Source organism: Neolamprologus brichardi, unplaced genomic scaffold (assembly GCF_056152115.1).
Source record: "Neolamprologus brichardi isolate AB-2024 unplaced genomic scaffold, ASM5615211v1 NODE_ptg000031l+_length_7269946_cov_1, whole genome shotgun sequence".
NCBI lineage: Eukaryota > Metazoa > Chordata > Actinopteri > Cichliformes > Cichlidae > Neolamprologus > Neolamprologus brichardi.
This window is the reverse complement of record NW_028270136.1, coordinates 4,399,934-4,425,122: the sequence shown is the minus strand read 5'-3', so window position 1 is coordinate 4,425,122 and position 25,189 is coordinate 4,399,934. Positions and strand designations below refer to the sequence as shown.

Genomic DNA, 25,189 nt, shown 5'->3' with positions numbered 1-25,189 from the left:
CAACAGTTTACATTAAACCCGAGTTTTTCATTTAATTTAGCAACAGAATGAAATAAGATGATACGCAACGTTTTCCAAAACGATTCCGATCATTTCCTCCTCAAGTCCTTTCGTGCTTTATTTCAAAAATAAACCAGACGAACGCTTCTCCAAGTGTACAACACTTTTATTGATCAACGATCAACTTAGGCTTACATGATTACAAGTATACAAGAAATCACTTTAAGTGTGACCAGTGAAGATGCTTCCTCTTCCCTTCCTCTGCCTCCCTCACCGAGGCTGCAGCCAAACAATTAAACACCCGTGAAACTCGGATTTAGTCTCCGAATCTCACCGACTCTCACAAGAATATTTCAACCCTTCTGCTGTACTGTCAACCCAATATGGGTCCATCGTTTAGCAAAGCACAGGCGCCTTTTCGTCGGGGAGTTAATGTTAACTGCAGTCAACTGTTTGTGTTACTCTGTGGTCAGAGAGGAGGGACGTACAGAGGAGGGGAAAAGGCATCATTACAGCTGTTCCTTATTTTTCATCCACACATATGGCACTCATTGAAACACTCATGTATAGACAATAACAGGCACGTGCATGCACGCAGGTCGTCCTTCTCGCTCCGCCCTGCAGGCCGGGGTGAGTCGTCCTCTCTGTTATCTTACACGACTTTACAACCGTCGAGTTGCTCTCGATACATCTCGATACATCTCCATCATGGCACAAATGTAAAACTCTAAATCTATAGATCTTTCTCTTAAAAGTCTTTGCTGCGTTAAAAAGTGTTTTTCGAAAGGCTGGTTTCACAACACTGGACTGGGCGACCACCAACGTGGAGCTTCAGCTGAAAGGGCGACGCTTTCTTCAATCTCGGACTGCTTAGAAATTGATTTTTGATGCTACTCAGGCGAACTCTGAGATCAGATATCTGATGGAGTGTGAACGGAGTGTAAGCAGCACCTCGAGGTGCATCGTTGAGAAATCAGTGAAGCTAGTTTGAGGAGAAAAGTCGACATTTAAAAAAGGAAATATAACAAAAGTGCTGCTGTGGCCCTGAAACATCAACATGTGGCTCAGGTTTCAAAGAAGGTGTCAGCCCAACATCTGGTTAATGTGATTTATCAGCTCTGATTCTGTACATAATACTATATAATTCATAAATATATTTTTATTGCACACACTGCCATAAACAAACATAAGTTAATTTAACTTTATTCATTATAATTTCACTGTTTAACAGAAATAAACTGATATTTAATTAAGTATCAATTTACCTTTTTTTAAACAGGATTAAAACTCTTGAGTTATGTTGTCAGCTGGACAAACAGCTGCTGGACGACACGTGGAGCGCTGTTCTCCTGGTTTGTCAAAATGATTAAAATGAAACATTCGTGACGCCGTGGATGCAAACCTTTGCCCAGAATAACGCCTTTGCTCACTTATACAAGCTTAAATCATCGATGACGTAATAAACATACGGTATCTGCAGGGGTCCACCCAGGGTAGTGAAGCCAGCCTTTGAACTCATTTAAACAGTATGTGTTGGGTATCATGGTGAAGTTCGTCTGCAGGAAGCCGGCAGCACGTCGACTGTGTGAAACAGCACAGCCGCAGTCCTCGCCACACCTCGGGTTAATGTGCAGCGTCCAGTCAGTCCGGTGTGGTGCAACCGTAAGGCAGCTTTGTCTCGCTGTGCCGTGTAACGCACAGCTGGATGAGGCCACTAAGGAGTGTGTAAATGACAATCAAAGAAATGCGTGCTGAGGCGGGAACTGCGTGGAAACGTTAACGGGAGGTGAAGTGGGCTGGACGCCGGTGGAGCCAACGGTGCGTTTAGCAAGTCCACACCTGAGGGAGACGGGAAGACACAGTAAGACAGGAGACGCACACAGGGACGCATCGGCTTTCAGAACGACCAGAAAAAAGAAATATTTCTAATAATCTTGTTTTGAAAATGCACGAGATGCTGCTATAAGCAGAAAAAAGGTGAACCGCTGATGCAGTGGGTGGGTTGAGCTCAGATTTAAGGGTGGGGGCGATCTGTCGTACCTTGACGGTGCTGTCGACAGCTCCGGAGAAGAGGCGCCCTCTGGAAACGGCGAGCGCTGTTACACTACCCTGGTGTCTCAGCAGAGTCTGGGTGCAGATCATGTTGTCCATGCTCCACACCTGCAACACACAAACGCAGCACTGCTGTCATGTTTGGCCCCGCACAGCGCGACTCGTAGGATTAGATGATGGGATGGTGTCGTCACGAATTCCCAGGACAGCGCTGCGTGAGGTGAAACCTGACAGCGTCAGCAGAACGTCACAGAGATGCTCTGTTGGATTTAGGTCAGGTGAGTGTGGGGGCCGGTCGGTGGTGTCAAGAACACCCGCCCACTAGTAAACCGACCACAGACGACTCAGATTAAAAATAAATAAAAAGTCTACAACCATCTGTAATCTCATCTGATCCTGTTAATCAATGATCTGTACACATCCTACAAAGATAAGTGTGCTTGTTATATGAAAAACAAAACTTAGTTTTCAGCTACTCAGAGCACTGAAACTATGATAAACCACAGTGCTTGTGTCACTTCCCTTTAACCAGCTAATAAAAGTCAAGTTAGAAACGACTGACATCAACAGTGTGAACTATCCCACTACCACCACGTCCGTCACAGCCCCGTCACAACATCCTGTTTCCACACCAGGCAATCTCGTTTCCTTTCATGTGAACTCACTCAGGCTCCGCCCCTCCTGACCACAGCCTTGTATATATTAATTACATCGTTATTAACATCTTTGGGACGAAAATAGTGTTTTTTTATCATGTAGGGGGCGTCGCTGACGGGGACGCTCTGAAGTCAGCTCATCAGCTGAGCACAGGGTTAACACAGTTGTGTCCACTTTCATTTTTTGACTTAAGCTAAACAAACAGATGTGAGAGTGGGAGGAAAATATTTGACAAAATGTGAAACTACTCCTGTAATTCTGTCTAATGACACAATGCACTAAAATGTATTTCAGTGGAATGCATCCACCTCAACACCCACGCACACACACTAGGGCTGCCACGATTAGTCGACTAGTCACGATTACGTCGACTATCAAAATCGTCGACGACTGATTTATTAGTCGACGCGTCGTTTGAAGCTTTGTAAGATCACAAAAGACGCAGGAATAAGTAGTAGGATTTAAGAGTGTAATAACGGACTGAAACAGAAGATGGCAGCACTGCATGTACAAGGATGCCAGCTGCCGTTAAACCCCGAAGAAGAAAAAGAAGCTGTGTCCCAGAATTCATAGCGCAGCCCAGCTCAGTTTCCAACAATGGCGGCAGCTAGTTAGCTTTAATATTACTCTTATTATTCTTTCTGGGTCACAAAATAAACGTTTAACATATTTTCAGGTGAGAATGTAGCTGTGTAAACCTCAAATATCTGCTCAGTTTATCAAGACACCACATATTTTCAAAAGCGCTCCGACGTTTTCGGAGATGTCTGTTACCCACTAGCTCGATAGCTAGCCGGGGGCTAGGCTAACTAGAGCCGTGAGAACACCGGACTCCCGCAAATCGTTTTCAAACCCACCGCCGTCTTTCGCTACTCAGGTTAAACATGATATATAAGTCACTTAGATAACTTAAAAATGTTATTGTTTGGCTTTTTTCAGTATTTTATTTGTTCCTGAGTAAATCGGTTTGGCTGAGATTAAAGTTATAGTTTTTACACAGCTGAATAAACGTCAAGCAGACAGCTGATTATCAGAAGTGTGAGATGCTCAAGAATTTACTCCGGTGTCCTGTTATATTTTAGATATCAAGGAGTTTATTAAACTTCACCGAAACAATCTGCAGATTTCTTAAAAATTTAATAAACTATCATCTTGTCTTTATTTTTAGTTAGCACATACCTTAAACACTTAAAGCTGTAAGCTAATGATAGTTATATAAGAGCAGATGTTGCTGGTGCAATAAGCTGTACGTTTTACATCCAATGGATGATGATCTGATTAGTCGACTATCAAAATAATTGTTTGTGGCAGCCCTAACACACACACACACACACACACACACACACACACACACACACAGGACTCACCCTGAGGGAGCGGTCATAGGAAGCGCTGAACACTTTGGTCTGGTCGGGGGTGGAGATGACGGCCAGAGCGTAAACTGTTCCCACGTGACCCGTCAAGGTCCGCACCTGCTCTTTAGACTCAATATCCCACACCTGGAGAGGACACACACACATCACCATTACCACCATCCTTCCTCCTACATCATCATCATCACAAACACAGAAAACAGCTTTGCAGCATTTTCCCAGCTGCACTGCTTCAGTCTTTGTGGTTGTGATCTGAGCATTCACAGAAAAACAGATGCAACTATGAGATCAGTGCGTCCAACGGGATCAGTGACACGACAGAGGAAATGAAACCTTACGTGGATGAGGTTTTCATAGGTGCCACAGACGATGTGGTGGTTGGTGACAGCAATGGAGTAGACGCTGCCCCCACTGGTCTGCAGGACGTGAACACACTCCAGAGAGCGGATGTCCCAAATCTGACACACAGACAGAAAACAGTTTAGTGGAGAAAACAGGAGCGTGAGGGAATGAACGCAGACACGCTCGGTTATCAGCTGTGGAAAAAGTGAGTTACTCAGCAGCTGGAAGCCATCATCTCATCCCCACTGAATCACACGGTTTAACTGGCCAATTACAACACAGCACTGAAAACATTTAGGAAGCTGTAACCGCAGTATTTCATAGATGAATCTGATCATTCATAAGTTATGAAAAACATTTGTTGTGTAGTCAGTGAGTCACGTTCACAGTCTACAGCCCAACAGGGCTGACAGGAGAGCAGAGGAGCACCAGGAGGTATCTCAATCCTCTATTTAAACTTAGAGTACAGTTAACTAACACTGCTGTACAATCACTTTATAAACATCTGGCTAACAGGAAACATCACTGATTCAAACGTTTCTGGCTACCTGCTGAATATTGCACTCATTCTCCCGTCATCTCTGATTTGATCTCCACTCCTCCCCCTCGTGGAAACGTGCTGTTTTTATGCCAATTCCCCCCCCTCCCACCCCCTGCCTGTTATAGATTTAGATGTTTTCAAAAGCTCTCAAATAAAATGAAGAGAAATACAGTAAAACATGAGACAGATGACGAGAACTGTAGAAAACAAGTCTGAAGTGTGACTTCAAGCCCAGCCTTTCCCACCACGTCCACTCACTTTAACTATTGTTATCTGCCTCAATGCTCCACAGAGTCAGAGTAAACATTTACCCATCATAGACTCAGAAATATCTTCAGTGTTATGCTTCCAGAGACTTATTAAATACAATATTCAACAATGATTCGACAAGAAGCATGAGAGGATTTTGGTGAAACACCAGATGATGTGAAACAATGAGAGCATAAAGAGCTGAGCCAGGATTCCACTGCAGTTAATAAGGAGAGTGTGTTTACACTGTGATGCAGCACAAAGGGTCTTTTTTGTGTTTTCATACTGTCCCACAAACATAATACCATCGAATGATTCCAATTAAACAAACTGTATCCAGGGATCAAACAGACCTTTGGGGACTTTGTATCCAGTCAAATGTAAGAAACTTCTAAAATATTTAAAAGCTAAACCGTCTCCGAATGCTGCCAACATTTGTCAGAAGAGTTTCTGCGGGAAACCGTTTCTAATTGGCTCCTCCAGTTAAAGCGATGGCGAGAGACCAGCTGCTCTCTCACAGGCGCCACATAACAGAGCGCCGGCATTCTTCCACAGACAGTCTGTCGTTCCTACAACCAGTCCCTGCTTTGCTCTCTGTGCTCCCTTCAACGTCCCTGAGGTAGTCATTAGTGGCCAACTGCAGCACGACAGTGAGACGTGAGCATACACAAACACACAGCATGAAACCAGACACACACACACACACACACACACACACACACACACACACATTCCAAGTACTTTGAACAGTGAGGAAGTGAATGAAGCCGACGCACAAACTTTTGTCAGTGCTGAGAACATAACTGAGACGACAGAAAACACAGCTGGAGACCCTGACCGAGCTCAACACACTCGCAGCAGTGCCTGCATTAAAACCGAAATGTATTTTTGGCTGTTCGTCCAGCTCTGCGTGTCCATCTTCCTCCGGATGTTGTTTTATTTTTACACACTGAATGATCCACCACCTTCCAAATCCTCTCAAATCTGTCCCTGCCCAACCTGTTCGCTCTGCCACACCTCACGACCAAACTACGAACGCTTTGGATTACAACACAAAAACAACCTGTTCCTACAATAAGCATGTAATAAGCTCTGATCTCTGTTGTTGCTACTTCAAACTTTAGCACAACACACGTGTGCAAAGTGCAACAGCGACAGACTGAGTGCTGAAAATTCTGGAAAACAGACTTTACTGCAGGAAAAGTTACTGTTGTGTTGCTATTGGTAACATTGTATAAAATTAGCTTCAGCTGACATTTTCAAGTTGACATGTGAAAAAACAAAAAGAAATTTATAAAACTACAGCATTCAATTCATCTTCAATAGTTTGAAGGTTTTCTGCAGAGAGACGAGGATGAAGAATAATCAGTGACTCTTAAAACATCACTGTGAGCCATGCTGGGTGTGAGCTGCTCAAATGTAAACTTTCACAGCATTAATAAAGAACACAGCTGCTAGCATAACCTGGAACCTGGAACAATATTACACAAGTTAATGATGTGCGCGATAGGTTATGTCCGCCAGAGCTTATATTATATGTTTACATGCTGTGGAGCCATTTTTGGGAGCATTTCAAGTTGCTATACATCAATACAACCATTATAGACCAGATTTTAATAATATGTCTGCATTAAGTGCATAGTAATTACATAAATTGCAAAAAAGTGCAATAAACTACAAAAAAATTGAAAATCGTTTTTGTTTTTTAACATATATTTCTAGTTAGAGAAATTTAAGAGGCTTATCCCTCAAAACTGTAAATATAAAAAAGTTGCACAAAATAGTTTCCCACCACAGGAAATTTATTTTGAGTGTCTTCATAGTTTTATTTTTGAAATACACCAATTTTTATACACTGCAGGAAAAACAAAAATAAATATTATAATGCAAATTTGCAAAAAAGCAGCATATGCATCAAAATAAACTATTTCCAGCAGAGCAATATGAGTCCTAAGCATCCCAGAAACCACACAGAAAGTCATAAAGTCAAACATAACTTTTAAAAACACCAGTATAGGCTCATGAGGCCCTGATGGTAAAAAACTACATTTCCGCAAAATGACGTCACTTCCGGTTTCGGGCAGGTCATGGAGGACATGCGATAGTTCACACTGATGGAGTAGGAAGTGTTACAAACAGCTGATCGGATCGGCAAAGCGTGTTTCTGGAATATTATGTTTTTGTTGCTGCAAGTGCTTTTTATGCAGTTTTTGCAAAGATATATGTGGAAGGAAACTGTGACCGAGGACAAGCTGATGGCATAAGATGTAAGTACAACTCCTCCGGTTTCATATGCAAAAAAAACTATTGTGCTAGCTCACGTGGTTGCAGAGCTACAGGGATTTAAAAATAGTTGCGCAAAACGGAGCGTGCTGCTCTGACCGGTTTTAAAGGGATAAACAGATAAACTAAAAAAAATGAAATGGTGTTAATTTTTTTTTAAATTGTAAAGGAAAAAAACAAAAACAAAAATCGCCGCCCCACACAGCACATCTGCTTGGAATAAAGATAAAAATATAGTACTAACAAATATTAAGACCAGCTGCTGTGAAAACAACAAATATTTTAGGAATCTGTCAAAAACTGTTTAAAAATCTGAGCAAAAGATGAAAAAATTATTTAGTAGACAAATGACAACCTGAGTTTACGTTGTTAAATGTAACAAACACACTGGACTCCTGGTATCAATAGAATCAGGGCGTCTATGGGATCTTCAGAGAGGCGCATTGGCCCATCAGGAGGCTGAGGCTGTGCTGGGAGAAAGATCTGGGAATTCAGATTTCAGAGGATTGTTGGAAGAAGCTGGTTTCATCGTCACAATCTCAGCTTATCCAATACACAGAAATAACTGGACCCCAGTAAGCTAGTCAGGTTGAATCTTGATGACAATGACACAAGCTGGAAATGTCAGAAAGAAGCTGGGACAAACGACCATTTGTAGGACGGGATTTTTAACCTTTGAATGGTCGATTTTCTCCAGCGTCCGTTACCTGTTACCTGTTACAGAGGCTGTGGGTGCGTTTGGCTTTCCTGACAGGTTGTACTGGAAGTCATCTAACCCCTGTTACTTCAAGGAATGGACTGAAAAATGTCCAGAATGGTTGTATGAACGGATTACGCACACAGTTAAGAGGAGAGGAGATATTTTTAGGTCTGGGCCCCTTTTTGCTGTCACAGACAATACGTCTTTTAGATAATGTGATAAGTTGTTGTTTTTTCTTTTTCTTTGACAGCCAGTAAAAGAAAGAAAATGTTTAATACAGCCAGTGGTCGAGGTCGTCTTTAGTTCCTGGGCATCTTTATTTTTGTTTTTGTTGTCGTTTCCCAGCAGCTGATTTGTTCCTTTTGGGTTTATTTTTCTCTTCTTCCTGTCTTGCTATTGTGCATTTCAGTTTGCTTTGTTTTTTCCAAATAAGCAACAGACAGAGAGCTGACAATATTATTATTCCTGTAGTTTATGTTTGTCTGGTTCTGTCCATCTAAAACGTGAATAAAAAAAACACACAAACACACTGGACTTCTCTGAGCAGTCAGACATGAATCAGGCACAACTTTCAACATCAAAAACTATTTTTTCTGTTCAGGAGTTCAAGTAAATAACTGGAATTTGGCGTCAAAACAAAGTAAAGCATGTTAAGACTGTTTAATTGTTTTAATTGTGAATTAATGGGTAACAACAATAATTATATTTGAGCATTAAAAACATCATTTTGATTAAAGAATGATTTTGCTGGAGGAACAAACGTCACAGACAAATAGAAAATGATTTTATTATCATTGCTGTTTTGGGCAGCTGTGAAATAAACCTCACGTTGTGTGGAGGTCGAATTAATTTGTTCGTACGTATCAAATTTAAACCAAACTTAGAGATGTTTAACAGAACAGCACAAAGGAATCCAGATCCAGAAATCCTTCTGGATCCAACGACTCAGTTTGTGCATAAAGTGGAAATATGCAGCCTCACAATGCTTTTTTATTTTGTTTGAGTCGTTTATAGCTGCTGAGTAATGATAAGTAGGTAAACATTGCTCTTTCTTACCTTGATGGTCTGATATGAGCCGCTGTACAGGTGGTTCTGGGAGGCCACCAGCGCTCGAACCCAGTGATTGAGTCCCGTCAGCTCCTTCTTCAGCTTCAGCTCAGTGCCCACGATGTCCCAAACCTACACACATGACAAGAAAATCCACTGAACTAACAGAGGAGGAAAAAAGTGCTGCATTCAAAGATTCAAAGAGTCACAAAAATACCTGATGGTGAAAAAATATTAGACGTTTGGTAAAACATTTGTTTACTAGAGTAAAACATGGACATTTTAAATACTGGACTCATTTTCAGCTTCACCTTCATCAACATACCACAAAAAGCTGGTTTGTCACACTCACACACACAAACAGCTGAGCTGAGGCAGATAAAAGGACTTGAAACATAGCAGCAAGTCCACCTCTGAATGGCTCAAAACATGAATATCAAAGGTTTTAGAGTTAAAATCAAATCAGACTGAACTGCTTCATGACCTTAACCCTTTAAGACCTACCATAGAACCAAGTCCGCCAGAGCTTATATTATATTTTTACATGCTGTGGAGCCATTTTTGGGAGCATTTCAAGTTGATATACATCAATACAACCATTACAGCCTAAATTTTAATAATATGTATGCATTAAGTGCATAGTAATTACATAAATTGCAAAAAAGTGCAATAAACTACAAAAAAATTGAAAATCGTTTTTGTTTTTTTAACATATATTTCTAGTTAGAGAAATTTAAGAGGCTTATCCCTCAAAACTGTAAATACAAAAAAGTTGCACAAAATAGTTTCCCACCACAGGAAATTTATTTTGAGTGTCTTCATAGTTTTATTTTTGAAACACACCAATTTTTATACACTGCAGGAAAAAGGAAAATAAATATTATAGTGCAAATTTGCAAAAAAGCAGCATATGCATCAAAATAAACTATTTCCAGCAGTGCAATATGAGTCCTAAGCATCCCAGAAACGACACAGAAAGTCATAAAGTCAAACATAACTTTTAAAAACACCAGTATAGGCTCATGAGGCCCTGATGGTAAAAAACGACATTTCCGCGAAAATGACGTCACTTCCGGTTTCGGGCAGGTCATGGCGGACATGCGATAGTTCACGCTGACGTCTAATCCAATGTAGGAAGTGTTACAAAGAGCTGATCGGATCGGCAAAGCGTGTTTCTGGAATATTGTGTTTTTGTTGCTGCAAGTGCTTTTTATGCAGTTTTTGCAAAGCTATATGTGGAAGGAAACTGTGACCGAGGACAAGCTGATGGCATAAGATGTAAGTACAACTCCTCCGGTTTCATATGCAAAAAACATTATTGTGCTAGCTCACGTGGTTGCAGAGCTACCGGGATTTAAAAGTAGATGCGCAAAACGGAGCGTGCTGCTCTGACCGGTTTTAAAGGGTTAAACAGGAGTTCATGCTGGAAATCCCCCAATGTGGCTGAACTGAAACAATCCTGCAAAGAGTGGCTCAAAATTTCTCCGCAGTCATATGAAGACAAATATCAGAAAGGCATGATTGTCACAACCAGTTCTGACATTTAGAAGAGAAATGACTTTTTCACATTGTCCCAGGCAGTTTGTATAACTGTGTTTAATTTAATCAATGAAATCTTCTTTTAAAAACAGCATTTTTTATTTACTCTGGTCAACTTTTTCTAATGCTGAAAGTCATCTGATGACCTGAAACATGTTTAAAAACCAAAAAACAAGAAATCAGAAATTTAAACAGCACTGCAGAGGTGGAAACATTCAGGCGTAATCTGTCACTGATGTTGAGAAAGGCTGAGTGAAGGGGGCTGGAGCGGGGGGAGGGAAAGCCTCAAGTAGGGAAAGTCCCTTTGGTGGCAGCACTGACATCACAGACACGCAGCACCGATGCATCCTCTTCTTCTCTGTCACTAAAGGCTACAGTCCAAGTTTATTTATTTTCATATTCTTTGCAGATGTCAGCTGTGCAGGATTTGGGCAAATCCATCTACTTCTACAGATTTGAAAACCAGAAAATAACCCAACATACACTGTGTGAAATATGCTGCACAGAACAGTACCTTGATGGCCTTGAGGGAGCCGCTGAACAACATGTTGTGGGAGGAGACCAGTGTGCATACGGGGTTGTCATGGGCACGGATAGTATTGACTTTCTGGAGCGTCTGAATGTCCCACACCTACGCAAGATGCACAGTCGGAGGGGAAACGCATGACACAAATAAATGAGCTCGACATATGAAAACCTTCCATCGTGAAATTTTATAAGCTTGTTCCTAAAAGAGGGAGGACGCAGAGATGTTACTTACAATGATGGTGCAATCTGCAGAGCCACTGTATAGCCTGTTACTATGGAGAGGAAAAATACAACTGAGTCATCCTGAGATTCCTGCAGCTGAGAGAAATCCAGTGATTACAACATGTGTGCATGATGAATTATGTTACCCTTGGATACACAGAGCCAGCACGATGCCATCATGGCCCTCCAGGGTCTTCTGACATTTGTAGGTGGTGCAGGTGTCCCACACCTTAGAGGAAGAGAAGCGTCACTTAGTATTTCTGTGCACAACAACAACTCTACAATTCCTACTTTCTACAAAACAGGGTTATATGTGGAAATAGGAGTGAGCAGGCAAAAATAGCACGTATACAAAAACGGGGAAATGAGTGTAGCCGTTACCTTAATCGTCTTATCAGAGGAGCCAGAGAAGAGCAGGTCTCCAGTGGAGTAGACACAGAGACACCAGACGGGACCCTGGTGGCCCACAAATGTCCCCTTACACTTGAAGATCTGCTGGGGGTCGTATGCTACACACAGGCAGAAAGATAGACTGGATTTGTATTTTTCACTGGAGAAACACAGTGCGGGAAAATAACTGAAACAAGAGGTTAAGAACTGAAAGGTGGATGAAGAAAAGGGAAATGGAAAAGCGTGAGCGGGGGGAGGAGGGGGATCCTGAGAGCTGGCAGAGCTACAATTTGAATTTCAGGTTAAAGCTTTCAGATTTTCACCAATGCTGAGAGAGGAGAGTAAAGGCTGACAGACACTTACAGCCCAGGATTCCCATGTTGAGCCTGGCGTTGATGTGGGACAGCTCATCCTGTAGGGACAAAGTAAGTATTTGTAGGCTTCTTAGTCACATAAACTCCAGTTTAATCATTCACACACACACACACTTACGTTAAGCATGGAGGCATCTCTACGAAACTCCATCAGGTCTTCGCTGAGCTTGCTCTGGTTCTCATCCAGCACATCTGAAACACACGCAGACACACAAGGTCTTTAAGACGATGAGAAAAACATAACTTAACTAAATGTTTACTATAATTATTAACTACGGATTGGTGCAGCGGCTGCAGTGATGTGGACGCTGTGCTGCTCTGTTGTGGTGAAGAGAGAGCTGAGTGTAAAAGTGAAGCTCTCAATTTACCGGTCGATCTACGTCTCTACCCTCACCTATGATCACGAGCTGTGGGTAGTGACCGAAAGAACGAGATCGCGAATACAAGCGACGGAAATGAGCTTCCTCCGAAGGGTGGCTGGCCTCTCCTCTTAGATTATATATATATATTATTATATATATCTCTTAGATAGACATTGAAAGGAACCAGTTGAGGTGGTTCGGGCATCTGACAAGGATGCCTCCTGGGTGAGGTGTTCCACCGGGAGAAGGCCCCGGGGCATACCCAAGACAAGCTGGAGAGATATCTCTTGGCTGGCCTGGGAACGCCTTGGTGTTCCCCGGATAAGCTGGAGGAGGTGGCTGTGGAGAGGGAGGTCTGGGCTTCTCTGCTTAGGCTGTTGCCCCCGCCACCCGGCCTCGCATAAAGCGGAAGAAGATGGATGGATGGATATTAAATACCCAGGTTATGTGTCTCTTTTTATTTTAAGTCTGTGCTGCATTTTGCAAATCATGAAGTGCTACTTTCTTATATAGTTTCTCCATTACAGAGCATAAGGCAGCATTTGAGAGGGTTTCCTAAAGGAGCAGTTACCTGTAGCAGCATGCTGACTGATTTAGTAGTTTTTAAATCTGTAGCCTTCAACCCTACCCACACAGAGTTAAGAGACAACACGCATAAGGAGATGCACGTGATGCAGATTCTTAAAAGGCTCCAATTCTCACACATGGATAACACTCCATCATATCAAAGATCATCTCCATTCCCCGTTTCCTTTCCACCCAAAAACAAACCTGATAAACCTGCACTTCTTCTGTCAGCAAGTAACTACAGCTGTTAATGGTTTGCTGTTATACACTGCAAGTGGTGGATGTTTACATTTATACAAACATGTTGGGGACACAGACCCATGATGGTGCAATGAGTCGCCACTGGCAGCCATTCAAAAGAAAGTAAACATCATAGGGAGACGAGCTAAGACGGCTTCAGACGGAGGATGAACTAACATGCTGCACATAGGGCTGGGCCATATTATACCGTTCACGGTAATACCGGTACAAAGCTTGGCAACGATAAGAAAATGAAATATCGCGATAGAATATGGGTAAAATGCGCATGCGCAGTGCCGAAAAAGCACGGCGGTAACGGAGAATGAGAAGGAAAGCAGATTGTTGAGTGAAACGGATGAACCAGAATTAGTTTGTAAAAACTTAACTGGTTTGGTGTTTGTCCGTCAGATACACAACAAAGCACATTTTTTTGTAGAACATGCAAGCGCCCGTCACTATTGCCGTTTTGTCTCGCAGAAATTATATCGTCAGTTATATCGTTATCGCAAATTTTCAAATATATATTGTGATAAATATTTTTGGCCATATCGCCCTGCCCTAGCTGCACACATGTATGGTATAAGACGAATACAAATTATTTTGAACAAAGCTCCTCTAAGAAGAGCTCAAGAATAAAAAGATAGAACTAAAAATAATCCTAACAGGTCCATGCGACTTTGGAAACTGGCCTGACCAAAATAAAACTATTTACCAACAACTATAGTTCCACTTAAAGCCTTATTAAGTAAACGAACTAAGTTGGAACTTCCCTTCAGTCTGTGAAACATCCAGAGGAAGTAGGAGCTTCCTCTGGAGAAGTATGATCTTCTTACTGAATCTAATTTGATGGCTCCTAGAGTCGATAACAACAAAACGCACATCTTGGTATTCAGTACATGTTGTGCTGATAATATACTGAACACTCAAATAAGCTGAAGTGTGAAGACATGTCTGATCTATTCATGATATTAGTCTGAGAGTCTGCACTCGTCTTTCACATGCACTGCTTTGCTGAATACTTGGGCAACTATTTAAACACATCCTTTATATAAGCTGTATACCTGAGGTACCACAGCACCTGTTTCTTGACAGCTATACAGCATCACTGAGCCACATACAAGCAGCCCACCTGCTCACTGAAGCTCAACTACATCTTGTTCCAAGCATATAAATATGCAAATGATGTTGCTGAATGTTAGAAAAAGAGAACTGAGTCTTAGTTCTGCTTTTCTGTCATCTCACCAAATTTGAGCTCCAGGTTTTTCTCTAGCTGATCCAACTTCTCAGATAATTTCCCCAACATGGAGCGTAGGAAAGCGATGTCTTGGTCCTTCTGAGCCAGAGTGAGCTGCATCTCATGGAATCTAAGCAGTCAGACGTCACATTAGGATGGAGAGGTTAACAGAAACGGTTCAGCACAACAAAAGTCTGTTTATCTGAGCTCACCTGTCGTCAGTCTGCTGCAGAAACTCCTTGAGCCCCTCAAATTTACAGACCTCCAGGTGGGTTTCATATGTGTCCTGGTTGCCTATGAATGTGCAGCTGTTTGCATGGAGACAAGATGCAGATTACTGACAAGTAAAACAGAGCAAATATGAATACAGCAAAGTAACAGCGCCAATGGAAAAAAGCAAGAAATAACTTCATAGAATGAACAAAATATGCTGAGAAAGGTGAAAATAAGACATCAAAGCGCTGTTTTTAGGATTACCCATATTTGGAGTGTGGACATTTGATGTGTTCGCATTCTTTGAGGTGAGCCTCCAGGTTCATGGTGAGCAACGGCGGGCAGGAGGGGTTGTTTGGGCATCGCACGGGCCTGTAGTCACAGCTGGCCTCGTGTTCTCTGCAAACAGATGTTGGGACGATGAAAGCAGAAAATGTTTTTAACAGGATACAAACAGACCACACAGCTCTTTGTTTCACTTTAGATTTCAGAAATGTTTCCTTACTTGCGTGTAGATAGTTTGATTGTGAAGGGGCAGCCCAGCGGGTCCACCTCGTAGGCTCCAGGTTTCCCGGCCACTGAGGTGTTGGAGGCCGTGGCGCCGGCCGCGCTGCTGCCTACAGCCCTGCAGCCGTATTTACAGTGGATGAAGAGCTCTCCAATCTGCTCGGCTACTGCAATGTTGTTCACCACAACCGTTAACTTAGCTGCATCCACAGGGCACTTATCTGCAAGGAGCACAAATATTAATTAGGTGGGGTTAAAATCGAGTAAACGTCAAAATTGAACTGCAATAAATGTCTGTTACACATTTTTTAGGGTTACCTGAAGTCAAGGCACATCGTCTGCAGAAAGTGTGCTGCAGAAAGAGGAAGTTAGAGTTAGTTTTACTTTGCGTTAAAACATCTGGATATTTGGTGAGCCCTGACAGTCACACATGCATCTAATAAAGAGTGGCAGCTTTTCTGATTTACTGCAACACTGGCAGAAATTGTTGGCCGCCAGGGATTTACAGCCACTTCTACTAGTTCATTTAAAATAACCTAGAATATTGTGGAAATGCGTTTTTTAGTACGTCATTAAAAAGGGTAAACAGGTCTATTTTCATTCCAATTCACATTAGTCAGAAATCCAGTAACTCAGGCACTGGATGTGCCCTGTATGATCCCCTTTCTCAAGCAGTCCTTTGTCATCACTATTTTATTTATTTGACAGCTGGATATCAACAGCATGTCAGTTTTAGCACTTTTTCAGAGTCACAATCAAACCTTTAGAACAGGGGTGGGCAACTCCAGGCCTCGAGGGCCGGTGTCCCTGCAGGTTTTAGATGTCCTTGAACCAACACAGCTGATTTAAATGGCTAAATTAGCTCCTCATCATGGCTGCGTCCCAATTCAGGGTCTGCAGCCTTAAAGGCCGCATTTTAAGGCCGATTACGTCACAGCGACGCGATGAAGGCTGTCCCAATTTGAAGGCTGCTCGAAATGCGGCCCTCAAATGCGTCCTTCATTTCCCTGAATTTTAAGGACGTGGCGGTGTAGACTTCGTGGCCCAACATATCCCAGAATGCATAGCGCGGCGGTGGGTGTGGATAATTTTGCCGAAAAAAACAGCGGATGAAGGGCGCCTGAAGAGTAAACTTTAAGTAAGTACTGAATATCATGTCACTTATTTATGTGCAAATGTTTAATAACGAAGATCATTAAAACATTACTGTTGGCCACATGTCGGCAAAGTTATGTGACATTAGTGACGTTTGTACTAACTTGGTTTTAAAGCCTTTACTTTAAAATATACGCCGTTCAATAGCTGAGCTTAATCAGAGAATGATCAAAGCTCATGTAGAAACAAGTAACAGCTAACAGCTGTTAGTATGGGGCGATCGTGGCTCAAGAGTTGGGAGTTCGCCTTGTAATCGGAAGGTTGCCAGTTCGAGCCCCGGCTCGGACAGTCTCGGTCGTTGTGTCCTTGGGCAAGACACTTCACCTACCGCCTACTGGTGTTGGCCAGAAGGGCCGATGGTGCGATATGGCAGCCTCGCTTCTGTCAGTCTGCCCCAGGGCAGCTGTGGCTACAACTATAGCTGCCTCCACCAGTGTGTGAATGTGAGAGTGAATGGGTGGATGACTGGACGTGTAAAAGCGCTTTGGGGTCCCTAGGCGGGACTAGTAAAAGCGCTATACAAATACAGGCCATTTACCATTTACCATTTAGTATCATGGTTGCTAGGCAACCTGGGCAGCGCAACGGAGGCTAGACCGTCCCATTTCACAAGCCTCGCACTTCCGGCCTTAGCGGTCTTTAAGTACGCGGCCCTTGAGGATCGTTGAGGCTGCAGACCCTGAATTGGATACAGCCAACATGTCCTGAAGTTCTCCAGAGGCCTGGTGATGAACTAATCATGTGATTCAGGTGTGTTGACCCAAGGTGAGATCTAAAACCTGCAGGACACCGGCCCTCGGGCCTGGAGTTGCCCACCCCTGCTTTAGAGGAAACCGAGCACAACTGTGATGAAATTTGTTGGAGGTTTTTACAAGCTGTTGGACAAACTATGGAAAAAAAGAGGAAAAACTTTCAAAGCACAGGCAGACGGACAGAAAGAAAACGATTACAAGTTAAAAGAAGACTCACCCCACACGTGGTGATGACGGGGTCCTTGAAGACGTTGCAACACAGCTGGCAGCAAAGCTTGACTGAAGGCTGCTCGGCAAAGACCTGCGGCTCCTGCTCACAAACATAAACTTGTGTTAATTTACTCAACTCCAAAACTCTGTCTGTGTAGATCTCTAAATGTACTGCAAGGCATCTGTTTATATTTGCTTCCATATATGTAGAATAAATATAAGTGCCGGCTGCCATACTGTGTCCTCCTCCTCTTCGTGCAGAGAGAAAGTGGAGCGCAAGGACATGTTGGACTCGGAATGGAGAGATCGGACTGAGATGGCCGAATCCGACCTGCGAGGAGTCCCGATGGGAGGCTGAGGAAGGGAAAAGAAGCAGCGAGGAAGAAGAGGTCATAAACAAATCCCACACACATCACAGCAAATCCTCATGCGTGCAAATATGAAAAAGATGCAGAGCGTGAAAACATTTCATGTTTTAGTCCAATAAATGATCACTTTGACTGAGTTATTATGAACTGGATGTTGAGTTGATGTGTGCTTACCATTCCATCGTCGTCATCACGGGGGGAGTAGGTCAGAGTGCTCGAGGAGGAAGGAGTCCGTCTGTGCTGCTTGTAAGTGCTGGAGCCTTCTGCTGAAAAAAGAAAGGGAATACTCAGAGGAAAGAGCACTACAGTAAAACAAAACTTAAGTGACATCAAACAAACACGCAGTGGTGTGTTAGTTATGTGTCACCTTTAGCTCCAGCAGCTGAGAAAGTTGGAGCGAATGAGGCCTCCATCCTGCTCTGCAGGGAAGAAAGATGCACAGACGGAATAGCTCAGAGTCAAAGTTTATTTTAAAATAAAACAAAAGCTGTGATGGGAACACATTGCATATCATGAGTGCAATGAATACTAATCCTGCTACATGATTCAAATTTCTGCAAGTGTCTCTCACCCCGTTGCCAGAGTCTGCTGAGGGGCTGGAGGGGCTGCTGGGGATGGTTGCTGTGCTAGCTATCGCTGCTCCTCCGGAGTATCGGTTGTATCGAGGAGTCTTACCACTGCTCATAACCCAAAGCACACACTCAGAATATGTGAGGAAAGACTGTCAGGTAGCTGGACTGCTAGGCCTAGGAAGAGGTAAAAGGACAAGGAGGGTATTAGCGTGACACATACTGTAAAAACGATATCAGTTGGTATGGTTATTTCCCTCCGACCAGAACTACAGAAGTCCGAGTAAAAAGAGCTTAAGCACGTAATGCTTGCTTTAAGTTAGAGTTGTGTTTTAACACAGAACAAAAACAAAAATAGAAGCCACATGCCCACAGTTGGCTCGAGGAATGCCAGCAACTGGCAGAAGCTACAGCACAGCTTTAATCGACATGAGAGGCAACGCAGTGAAAAAGAAACGACACAGTGGAGTTACTGTTGTTAAGGCGACGTTTGACCTACTTTACTGGCCTCAAGCACAACAACACAATCAAACATAATTATTTCAATTCACAGAAAAGATGACGTTTATGAAGAAGTTTCATGTTTTAGTCTGTTTAGACTATCCAGAAAACCCACAGCACAAATCCAGCAATAACAGGAAGTTCAAAGTTCAGTCATTCATTAATTAACTGGTTAAATTAAAAACTCTAAAGTTCTAATGTTTCCTTTCTGCTAGTACTGTGTCGTTTGTCTCATTCACAAATATACACACAAAAAACTCCTCAGGTACCCCAGACTGAAATCTGAGGCCCAGCTGATCTGAGAGGAAGTAATGTGATTTTTTTTAATGTCATGACAGGATTTCCTATCTTTCTGTGAACAAACCGTGGCCTCGTGCTGCTTTACAAGAAAGCTTTTCAGTTTTGGGTCGGTTCGAGCAGAACTGAAGTAACAACATGGACTACTGAGTGAGAAATATTATTATTTAGTTACTGAACTGACAACAAATTAAGAAATTCAGACTGTTTTGATTTGTCTAATGCCTAAACAGAACATGTTCTGAGTCAGTGCATTAAATGTTTGTAGTTTTTGGACTGTTGGTCAGGCAAAAGAAGACATCTGAACACTGATTTTCAGGCCATTAAAAAAAGTAGATGTCAGCTTGAAGTGGACTTATGCTCATCCCCCCCCCCCGTTTGACACACCTTTCTGCTGATTGTGCTTTGTGGCTGACATGACCATATTAGGAAATTTGCTCCAATGACATAATACGGAGCCACGAGCAGAAAAAACTGAAGCTGGAGCTTTAGTTTCCCAAGGATTTCTTGCATATATCCCATCTTTATTTCATAGGAGCATCCAATTTTGTAATTATTCTTTTGGCCACAGCCAGCTCACCCTATCCCTTGCAACCTGTAAATGGACTGATTCTTATGGACTGATTCTTATATAGCGCTATACAACATGCCTCATTCACCCATTCACACCCACTCATACAAGTTCTAAACACACTTCTTCTACTTCTAAACACAAGTGCAACTAATAAACATTCACACATGAACGCATCAGAGGGCAATTTGGGGTTGCATGCCAAGGATATTTGGCATGCAGAGTGGGGAAGCCAGGAATCGAACCACCAACCTACCAAGCTGATCTGCTCTACCGCCTGAGCCACAGCCACCCCTGTCACATCAACCCTCTCCATGTCCTTCTCGTGACATCCATGAACCTGCTCCTTGTTATGCTTCCAACTGGCAGCTCAATCTTGATTATCATATCCCCAATATATCCACTATCCCTCCTCTTCACGTGTCCAAACCATCTCAGCCTTGCCTTACTAACTTAATCTCCAAATTGCTAACCTAAGCTGTCACTCTGATACACTCATTTCTAATCCTGTCCATCCTGCTCACTCTCAATAAAAATCCTAACATCTTCATTTCTGCCACCTTCCGCCCAGACTGTCTTTTATCAGTCCCACCATCTCCAAACCAGCCTTCACAGCAGTTGCTCTACCATGTTGTAACCCTTCTGCTCTTGCTATCATTGTGTGACTGCCGTGAGGCGCTGTGAGACCCTGTGGTCAAGGTTCAAATCCTACCTGTGGCTGTTGCTCACACTCCACTTTCCTGACACTGTTCACTGTACCCTTTCAAATAACGCAGTTTTCAGCAAAGACTTCAGCTTCTACACAGTGTTTGCAGATAGTTCTCCTTCTTCTGCTGTTTTCAGATTCTACTACACGGCATTCACACAGCATTTTCGAAGGAAATGCAACTTTTTCTAGTTGCTGTCTGTCTTACATATTAAGACAGAAAAAAATAAGGTAAAACATAATAGGTCGTGTTTATTGACAAAGTGAAATAATTATAAGTCTCTTAACTGGGAAAGTAAAGCTGCATCAGCCAGCAGCAGATCAGCAGAGGAAGTTCAAAATTCTACAAATTGTAGATTAATCTCGGATGTTTGCCTCGCTCATTCACACACAAACACACATATACACTGTGTATATGTACATATTGATAGAAAGTACACATGCAGATAGTTAGCAAACAATAGCATATCTCTAATCCTTCTACCTTGTTAAAAGTAGTGCTCCTCCAAAGATATACACCGAGTCCAACTTATTCGTGCGCTAAACTCGTGAAACTGTGCTCAACATCTGCAAACCGTCAAACCAAGGGGAGGAGTGAGGGAGACATAGAGAGGGAGCAAAACAAGCACAATGGGGAGAGGGGGACGAGACAGCCAAAAAAACCAGTGACCCGGACAACTAGCTAATGATGCAAACGGAAAGGTATGCGGTCCGTGGGCTGCAGAGTCTGCCACTGAACCTATTCAGGAGCTGTACTCGCTGTCATAAGCCCGGAGATTCCCGTAAAAAAGGGGGGCGGAACACGAACACACACAACGGAACAAAGTTAAAGACAGCTAGCTGGCTAAATGCTTAAACGCGGAATATATAAGCGAATAGGCGTGAAGCGCGAGTTTCCTACTATAAAAGAAAGCTGTCTACAACCGTGTCTGCCTGCAGTCATGTTGTCAACAACCATGTAAACTGCGACAATTGCTAACCTTAAGTATCTTCTTTGCTAGCTTAACTTAGCTTATGTTACATTTTCATTAGCAATCACTGCGACTAACAGTCTGTGGCAAGAAAAACTAAAAACAACGGTCGAATAATCCGCTTTATTTTGTATTCAGCAAGAACATGATTACAAAAAAGTCGTTTTGGCTTAGTTTTGTACACTTACCATTATATCTGTTTAACAACAGCGCAGCTCCAATTTTCTAGACGAATTCTGAAATCTTCCTCTTTGCCTCACATACACACGGCTCAAGATACCGCAGTGTGTTCTGGGACATGTAGTCGAACTCGTAACGCGTTCGATTCGTCAGTATATTTTTCTCCGCTGTTAGACTATACCACCCACAATGCACCTCGCGCACCTGCCATTGGACTTGATGCTGTCAGTAAAATTCCGCAAACCAACTGGGAAGTGCGTTATTCCCAAATAAATCCACAGTCTGACGAGTTCAGCCTCGGTATTGGTTCCTGACCGACACGGAGCGGCCACCATCACCATCATCAGTGACGTTATACGTGCAGGGCCCGTGGACGGTGGTCTGATGCGGAGAGGTGTTGAAGTGTAAAATAATGTTACAAATGCTGTGATTTCTCCGGAAATGGCGACATTTGGAACACATGAGCTTATTTCCATCATATTGCGCCACTCTCATAGACAACTTATTCCCAAATGACACGGAAATACTACTACTGATAAATTATATCAGCCAGCATCTTCGAGTGTTTACAGTTTATGATAGAAAGAATCAGATTAATAAACTGGACTGAAAGAAAAGAACACACACACGTTTAATGACACAGAACTGGACAATATTAGACAATATTATGACTAACACTGGGCGTACTGCACAGTGTTTTGTGTCATGTATGCTGTCATTTTGTTGAAATCATATATAACATATCATTTCAAACAAGTATGTTTCCAAACAGAATGAAAAAAAGCTAAACGTATAACTTAAATATACGAATCTATAAGCAGACACTACTTCACAAACCACAACCAGCTGGGTTAGTCATGACCTTATAAAAAGACGTGCTACAATAAATAATAATATATTAATTTAAAAAAAGGAACCTTATGGCATCAGAATATAGTTTCTCCCAGTAACTATGACAATGTTTTGTATTTCATATAGTGTAGAAATTATGTGTAATAAGAAGTATATTTATTCCTGTAATTTAGGTTTATATAAATAAGGAAGGGCAGCATGGTGGCATTGTGGTTTGCAATGTTGCCTCACATCAAGAACATTCAATTCCACCATCAGGTTTTTCTGTGTTTGCCTGGTTCTCTCTGAGTTCTCTGGCTTCCTCCCACAGTCCAGTTAAATAGAGTTAGTGGGGATAGGTTAACTGGAAACTGAAAATTGCCCATAGGTGTGAATGTGAGTGCGAATGGCTGTGTCTATGTGTTAGCCCTGCAACCAGGGTGTAGCATGCCTCTCGCCCTGAGAAAGCTGGGATAGGTTCCAGCTCCCTGAGTTCTGCGCAGTGTTGGTCAAGTTACTTGAAAAAAGTAATCAGTAACTAATTACTGATTACTTCCCCAAAAAAGTAATCCCATTACTTTACTGATTACTTATTTTCGAAAGTAATTAATTACTTAGTTACTTATTAAAAACACGATTTACAACCTGAATAGGTGATAAAGTGATAGATCTTTCAGCCCAATTCTACTTTTTCTGCATAATCATCATACAAAATGTAATCAAATGGAAAAGTCTCTTTTTAAAACTTGTTTTATTAGTTTTAATCTTTTAACTTTATGCATCAAGCAAAAATTTAATTATATGCAACATTCTCTGACTGGAAGAAATTAGTTTAATATTTAAACCTATTTTCTGCACATTCCAGCACATAAAATAGTTTTTTGTGTGTTTACACTCAGTCTTTCAAATAGATGCAAGTAAAACACAGCAGAAAATAAATAAAGTCAAAGACTAGCGGTCCTGTTGCTCTATTTTCACCTGTAAAGCAGGAGTGGGGTAGGCGGAGGTTTACCCTGGTGCAGGTGTGCAGCGGTCAGTGGAAGAATCCGCGAGTTTCTCTGTGAGTTTCCCATTACGTCGTAGCTACTCGGTGCTTGTTTGGAAGTTTAGGGGTTTTTTTGCTGTAAAAAGAAGTTTTCTTCCCACGCACAACGGACACTAATGTTTTTGTCACTTTTTATGGAATCAAACTCAAAGTAAGGTCAGTACTTCCACGCTTTAAACGCTGCACGCTCATACTCTCTCTGCACTCGATATATGATCCATTGTTGATCTGCACACAGCTGTTGTCACGAACGTCGCACTCGCTTACGTCACTGTCATGAGACATTCTCGCAAAAAATCACGGTTTTAGTAACGCAGTAACGCAGCGTTCCTACGGGAAAGTAACGGTAATCTAATGACCGTTTTTGCAATAGTAATCCCTTACTTTACTCGTTACTTGAAAAAAGTAATCGGATTACAGTAATGCGTTACAAGTAACGCGTTACTGCCCATCTCTGGTTCTGCGACCCTGAAAAGGATGAGCGGAAGAGAATGGATGGATAAATAATAATTGATAATTTATGGAGAAGAGGTTTAAATAAGTTTGCACTTTCTGCCACTCTGTTTCATATGTAAACTAAATAAGCAAATGTCAAGATACGCTTCGTATTCAACTTTTTTTGTTCTATTTTTCCTAAATGACTGTCTGCTTATTGTTTTACATGTTCAAAATAAATGAAACAATTGTGGTTATTGTGGTGTAATGGTTTGACGGATATTTTCTCAGCACACCTTTGGCCCCTTAGCACCAACCGAGCATCATTTAAACACCACAGCCTACCTGAGAATTGTTCCTGATTGCGTCCACCCCATTACGACTACAGCGTACCATCTTCTGATGGCTGCTTCCTGAGTTCATTGTAGTCAAATCACCTCTGCAGTCACCAGATCTTGATTCAATAGAGCACCTCAGGGATGTGGGAGATTGGTGAGATTAAATCTGCAGCAGCTTTGTGATGCCATCATGTCAACATAGACCAGCATCTCTGAGGAACGTTTCCAGCACCTCGTTTAATCTGCACAACGAACAATGCAGGGAGCTCTGAAGTCAAACCTGGGCCCAACCCAATACTAGTCAGGTGCATCAAACAAACTGACCAGTCAGTGTATATTAAGAGTATATAAGCTGTATTCAGTGTATGTGCTTCCCCCCCTCTTTCATTGTTTTACCCTCTTTTCACCAGAAGAGGGTACCACTCATTTAGATGTGATGACTCCACTGGGCTAAAAGGCAAATAGAAATAATGTAAACGTGACTCAAAAAGAACTTTAATCCACCTACTGGGATAAAACCAGCTGGTCACTTCATTTATAAGTGACATAAGTCATTTTACAGGCAACATTTTGACACAGCAGAAAAACATAGTCCAACTAAATTTAGATAACTGCAGTGAAGAACCACCTTCATCATAATCTGAGTGAACAGACCAGCCACATTACTGCTTAGTTGTATTGTCGATACAGTAAATGTGTCCATTACTGTGCAAAAAGAAAAAAATAGAAGCTTTGTGACCTCAGTTAATAACAAGTTCTCCTGCATGTAAAATGCTCCCACATCAGCAGAAAGATGAGGCTGTGTTCACCTTCACAGCAGTGATTTGGTGTGATGGATGT

At 42.2% G+C, this 25,189-nt stretch overlaps 1 protein-coding gene across 3 annotated transcripts; it reads right to left on the bottom strand.

Moving 5' to 3' along the window:
* Nucleotides 1–145: 145 nt before the first annotated feature.
* Nucleotides 146–21,809, bottom strand: traf7 (TNF receptor-associated factor 7). 3 transcript variants are annotated; one of them, XM_087837242.1, is made up of 22 exons: nt 21,709–21,809; nt 18,477–18,651; nt 18,273–18,324; nt 18,080–18,171; nt 17,775–17,891; nt 17,545–17,637; nt 15,739–15,772; nt 15,419–15,641; nt 15,178–15,312; nt 14,913–15,008; nt 14,709–14,830; nt 12,416–12,489; nt 12,287–12,335; nt 11,915–12,042; nt 11,680–11,762; nt 11,544–11,583; nt 11,298–11,414; nt 9,254–9,376; nt 4,421–4,540; nt 4,077–4,208; nt 2,041–2,160; nt 146–1,839 (listed from the first exon to the last, which is right to left on the bottom strand). In XM_087837242.1, the coding sequence occupies exons 2-22, from the start codon at nt 18,588–18,590 to the stop codon at nt 1,825–1,827; spliced, it is 2,079 nt and encodes a 692-aa protein (XP_087693368.1). In that variant the 5' UTR covers nt 18,591–18,651; nt 21,709–21,809; the 3' UTR covers nt 146–1,824. The 3 variants fall into 3 exon arrangements, with proteins under 3 accessions (XP_087693368.1, XP_087693370.1, XP_087693369.1); XM_087837244.1 differs by having other exon boundaries at nt 18,080–18,168; XM_087837243.1 differs by lacking the exon at nt 21,709–21,809 and adding an exon at nt 21,034–21,118.
* Nucleotides 21,810–25,189: the final 3,380 nt, after the last annotated feature.

Bases quoted from the DNA above. Each gene is read 5' to 3' on its own strand.
- traf7 (XM_087837242.1), bottom strand. From the start codon at position 18,590: ATGAGCAGTGGTAAGACTCCTCGATACAACCGATACTCCGGAGGAGCA. The intron at 4,209-4,420 runs GTAAGGTTTCAT...TGTCCTCTCCAG, and splicing joins CCTATGAAAACCTCATCCAC to GTGTGGGATATTGAGTCTAA. The intron at 2,161-4,076 runs GTGAGTCCTGTG...TGTGTGTTGCAG, and splicing joins CCTATGACCGCTCCCTCAGG to GTGTGGAGCATGGACAACAT.